Source organism: Penaeus vannamei, chromosome 2, assembly GCF_042767895.1.
Source record: "Penaeus vannamei isolate JL-2024 chromosome 2, ASM4276789v1, whole genome shotgun sequence".
Lineage (NCBI taxonomy): Eukaryota > Metazoa > Arthropoda > Malacostraca > Decapoda > Penaeidae > Penaeus > Penaeus vannamei.
In genome coordinates, this window is record NC_091550.1 from 2,163,304 (window position 1) to 2,169,059 (window position 5,756).

The 5,756-nt window shown below is 38.1% G+C and overlaps 1 protein-coding gene across 4 annotated transcripts in view; it reads right to left on the reverse strand.

Annotated features, from left to right (window-relative positions):
• Positions 1 to 893: 893 nt before the first annotated feature.
• LOC113808882 (putative fatty acyl-CoA reductase CG5065) overlaps positions 894 to 5,756 on the reverse strand; it is a 72,964-nt gene continuing 68,101 nt past the window's right edge. For 3 of the 4 annotated variants that reach the window (XM_070128438.1, XM_070128426.1, XM_070128430.1), the window contains 3 exons: positions 5,294 to 5,492; positions 4,679 to 4,918; positions 894 to 4,342 (listed from right to left, as the gene is read on the reverse strand). In XM_070128438.1, coding sequence (XP_069984539.1) covers positions 3,910 to 4,342; positions 4,679 to 4,918; positions 5,294 to 5,492 — 872 coding nt within the window. In that variant the 3' untranslated portion in view covers positions 894 to 3,909. The remainder of the gene's footprint in view (positions 4,343 to 4,678; positions 4,919 to 5,293; positions 5,493 to 5,756) is intronic. The other variant, XR_011398957.1, reaches the window with a different exon arrangement.

Here is a 5,756-nt window from a genome sequence, read left to right on the forward strand (position 1 = left end):
AAAATATATTTGTGGATATATATATGTATATATGTATATGTATGTATATATATAGATAGATATATATATATATATATATATATATATATATATATATATATATATATATATATATATATATATAATGTCTATGTATGTATATATATATATATATATATATATATATATATATATATATATATATATATATATATATATGTATGTATGTATGTATATGTATATATATATATATATATTATATATATAGATATATATTATATATATATATTTAAATATATAAATATATATATATATATATATATATATATATATATATATATCAAATATATATACATATGCGTGTGTGTGCGTGTCTCACTCACTCACTCTCTTTTCCTCTCCCTCCCCTTCCCCCTCCCCCCCTTCCCTCCTATTCTCTTTGAGATCGAAGAGAAACCTAAATCCTACAGTGGGTTGAGACACTATGTAGTAATATTATTAATAATAAGAGAGAGAGAAAAAGATATATATATGCATGTGTGTGTGCGTATGATATATATTTATATACATGTATATATGTATGTAAATGTACATATACATATACATATATATACATATACATATACATATACATATACACATACATATAAATATACATATATATATATATATATATATATATATATATATATATATATAAATATATATATATATATATATATATTATATATATATATATATATATATATATATATATATATATATATATAGATAGAGAGAGAGAGAGAGAGAGAGAGAGAGAGAGAGAGAGAGAGAGAGAGAGAGAGAGAGAGAGAGAGAAAATGACAAACCGCAAAAATTCTCGGTATCATTTCCATATTCATAACTTAGGAGAAAAAATAAGTGTACTCTAATTATATTGTTAATTTTTTAATGAAAATCAGAGCTACAGTATACAAGTACAATGTCACATTCTTAAAGACACGTAGATTTCGGATCTCACAAACATTACATAAAAATTCATTGAAAAAAAACTATACAGATTTGTGATGAAAACCTTAAGGGATGAATTTATTATAAAAACACGATAATAAAATTTTAATTCATTAGTACATTAAAAATTGGTAGATAAAAATGGTACAGATATATAAATATATCCTCTAAATAAAGTGATTTTGGTTGATATGTATCATGTACACTCATGATGACTTTGAAGTGAAGTTTATCGTAAGGAAAGAAAATAATATGAATTTTTAAAAACATCAACAAATGATTATAGAAATGACGAAAAACAAAAATAACTATATCGTGGAAATTAAATACAAAAATGAAAAAAATGAAAATAAAAAGACGAAAAAAAAATATTAATTACCCTTATAATAGAGGAATTAATTAGTACAGTACAAAATAATATGTAAAATGGGAATACACAAGTATCATCTAAACTATATACAACGGACAGCCTCCTGTAGCCTCAACAGGTGCTGTCTAAATAAAAAATAAATCAATAAACCTGGTGCATTAGACATTCTTAAGGACGACAACCAGACTTCAGTGCACAGGATAATGAACTTTATGTACAGCGCACCTTTTTGTGTACATTGTGCAGTCCACTATTTCACCGACTGCCTGTGGAAGTTTCGAGCTCCTGAAGAACCGACAAAATGCATTATTTGACGGTTTCTTAAAATGATGGCGAATGGAGTCATCAGTAAGTCACCATAAATAAGTCTGTCCTCAACGGTGATTTTTATATCCTTCAGGGCGCAAATAACTTAACTTTGTTGAATACTGAGGCTTATTATTTTCTTGTTTTCCATTGTTCTTCGCAGTGAAATACACCAGAAAAAAATCAAAAATACTGTTTACAACCATCTGACTCGCCAAGAGTGAAGGTACATTTTCACTCCCTTTTGAACAGACAGACAGAGAGAAAATATACATAACGATAAATTGAACCTAAATAGTACAGATGGACATTAAGAATAGCGGGAAGGGGGGGAGGGGGGGAAGTCACTTACGATTCTGAATACTGGATTTACAAAAAAAAAAAAAAAAAAAAAAAAAAAAAAAACACGGGAAAGGGAGAGAGAGAGAAAAAAAAAATCCTTCAAAATCAAGAAGGGTAGAGAGCTAGCTGCTAGAGCCTGGATGTAACGAAATAGAGAAGTGAGACCTGAGTGCCGACCCTTGTCATACACGTGACAACACAACACATTTCCTTTTATGCGTAACGGAAAGTCTAAAATCAATGACGGCGAATAGCAGAGAGAGTACGTGTAATATGTAATTTTCAAGTTATTTCGGATAAAAAGAGAGAGAAAGAGAAAAAGAAAGGATCTTGAAAAGTAGATATTACAGGTGAAATACCTTTCATATTACCTATCTAAACCGATAAGTGATAAACTGTATACAAAAAAAAATGCCTAAATCTTCAACAAACCAATGAATTATCGTGTGTTTTTAGAGCATGCCAAAGTATGGATGTACGGAGGACTATGTACATCATCAAAAATATATATCTAAAAAAACAATAAACAAACTCGATGCGTTGGTCCACTTTCAAAGTATTTTCTAAATAAACCCCTTTGTAAGTGCATGAGACATAAGGGGACACAAATAGGCTATGCTTAAGTTAATATTGTTATTTTCACTTCATGCTAAATATTCCAGCTCTCGGAATTTGAACCTAAACATCGATTCTTTTTCCTCCATGCTAAATATTCCAGCCTCGGAATTAGAACCTAAACATTGTTTCTTTTTCCTCCATGCTAAATATTCCAGCCCGCGGAATTAGAACCTAAACATCATTTTTTTTTCCCTTCGTCGTTAAATAGCATAGCCCTCGAAATCTGAACCTACCATGAATATTTTCCTTCAACACGATCTATTTCAGCCCTCGAGATTTCAACCTAATGTCAAGAGGGAGGTCACACAAAGCTGTCATTTTTTTGATCCAGGTTAAGCAGTGATTCCTAACAAACTATATCATCAATAAACTACACTGACATAAAGACAAAAATATGGAGAACACGAATGTACAAAACTTTGAAGGCAATTTATCTGTCAGCAGATGAGAATATTTTGTTCAACAGTTACAGATTACACTATTACTGTCACAATAGAATAAAATAATCTTAGCCTATAAATATTATTTTCAAGTAACCGCCATCATGATAAAGAACAAACATAACAGCGTGATATAACAAAGAAGTGTGCAAACGTTTAAAAAAAATACTTTGTGATAAAAAGTCTTTCGTTAAATGTCCATCGATAAAATGGCATGTGATTCATTAAGTCTTTGGGGCAGAACATCTTCCACTAAAGAATAAAAAAAGAAGAAAAAACACTATATACAAGGCGGTATTATACATATTGGTAATACCTTGGGTTACCTTAAGAGACTGGTACTTGAGCACCTGTTCACGTGATGTTGAGCGACCTAGTGCAACTCGCGGGGGAGAGTTAGTGCCCAAAGAGACAATGCAGAAATATGAAAACAAATACAACCCTCTTTTTGGAGACCAAAAAAAAAAATGCGACTCGATTCGAAAGTCCGATACTGGTATAAGAATTTTCCAAGCAAAATGAGCACATCATATCCCTTTCTTTCAAAAAATCCTGTAAAATTCTCGGGGATGAATCTACAGACACTCGCTGATCACTCGCTAAGAAGAACCAACTAAGGTAGCAAGCAAAATGCCCTACTGATCGGGGCGCACAGGGTGAGGTCCTCCCCGGCGCCTCCTCCAGAGCTCACGAGGTAGATGCTAGTGTCAGTGAGGCGTCTCAGCGAGAGTGACCTCCTGGATGACTTCACCCAGACCTCAACACCAGCTGACAGGCCTTGGATGCGCGTGTGGTGGCTGGACTGGGGCCTCTGGGCACTGGCTGACGGGTTGTGGGAGTTGGGGCGCCTGTCGCGGGGCCCTACGAGCCGGTCGCCGCCGCCTCCTCCGCCGCGACGAAGGCCGGGGTGAGGGACAGCAGCTGGGAGGCGCCGTTGAAGCAGGCGGAGTAGAAGGCGGAGGCGGTGTCGGTGGACAGCAGGCACCACACGCCGTACATGAGGCACAGCTGCACGATGCGGTGGAGGACGTGCATCCGCGTCATCATCTTCTTGGCGAAGGGGATGGTGGAGAGCTCCTCCTTCATGATGTACTGTTTGCAGCCCTTCTGGTACGTCTGGATGTACGTGTCCCAGTCGAGGTCCTTGACGCTGAAGTGGTAGAGGTCCTGGTCGGCGGGGCTGAGGGACCGCCACAGGGCGTTGGTCTTGGACGTGTGGAAGGTCCAGTCGCGCAGCATGAAGTACTCCAGGGCGCTCACGGCCTTGACCATCTTGTTGCACAGCTTCACGGCGCTGCAAGAGAACACGGATCACAATCATTAACCATAATTGCCAATTCCACCTTCATTATCACCAGATATCCCCCGTTCCTCCTCCTTTCTCTTACTAGTCTTACTTTACAGACGACAGCAAAGTAGACGTCCACCAAATTGAACTCAATAAAACGAATGACCTTGAAAACAAAACCCAATGAAACGACCCATTAAAGCGACCAGCATTGAAATCACACCCATTAAAACGACCCCCACAAGACCCACCCATGAACCCGAGCCTCACCTCCAACGACCACCGCTTTATAAAGGAAAATCAACAATCATCACAATAAAAAAAACAGAAACCGTGACTTACATGGGCTTTCTTCCAAGGATTCTCATGATGGTGTCCGCGATGTAGGCTGGGATGATGTTCACCGCGTAGACATGGAGCTGATGGAGGAATTTGATGTTCTTAGCCGAGCCGTCCGGGTACCACAGGGGGTAATTGAAGGGGTATTTGCGCACCGACTTCTTCAGGTGTTCTGCCAGTTCCTCGATCGTCAGTGGCTGGTCTGTTCCGGTTGAGCAGCAGTAGATGGGGACGCTCTCGGGCCTGGAAAAGGGTCGGGGCGCGCTGTTACTAACATCGTTTCATATGCAGGTAAAAGTTATTATAGATAATAAGAAAATTATCATATAGTAATAATAATATAATAATAATAATCAAATCCCAATAATATAGTAATAATAATAATAATATAATAATAATAAAATCCCATAAATATATCTGAGCCAAAGAGACTAATATGTAAAACAACAAAAATATCTATCTATCTACTGTACCTCCCAACCTATCTATCCATACCCCCCAAAAAATAAAAAATAGATAAAGAGATAAACAAAACACACATTAACAATCAACTAAATCAATAATCCCACGACCAAACCCACTCCAAAAAAAATCCGACCGAGAGCACAGACTACCCACTTGTATCTCCCGACGGCCGTGTTCCAGGCGGAGACGATCATGAGGTTGATGGGGACGTCGACGGGGATGAAGTCGAGCTTGATGCCGTTGCTGACGTAGAGGGATCGCAGGACGCCCTTGCCCATGCCCACCAGGAGCCCCGTGAACGCGAACAGGTTGTCCACCCAGCCGGGGATGGGCTCTCTCCACGAGCCACACACTGCGGGGTTCAGAGAGAAGGGGGAAGGGGGGTTAGGTGCGTGTTCAGGAGAGAAGGGGAGGGGTTAAAATAAAAGGGGGTGGGTTAAAATAAACGGGGGAGGGGTTTAGGAGGAAGGGGGAGGGGTTTATATGAAAGGGGAGAGGTTTAGTTGAGAAAAAGGAGGAGGGATTCGAGAGTAGGGGTTACGGGTTCGAGAGGAGGGGGGGGTGATTAAGAGGAAGGGGGGCGGGTTTTAGAGGAAGATGAGGGGTTAAGAGGAAG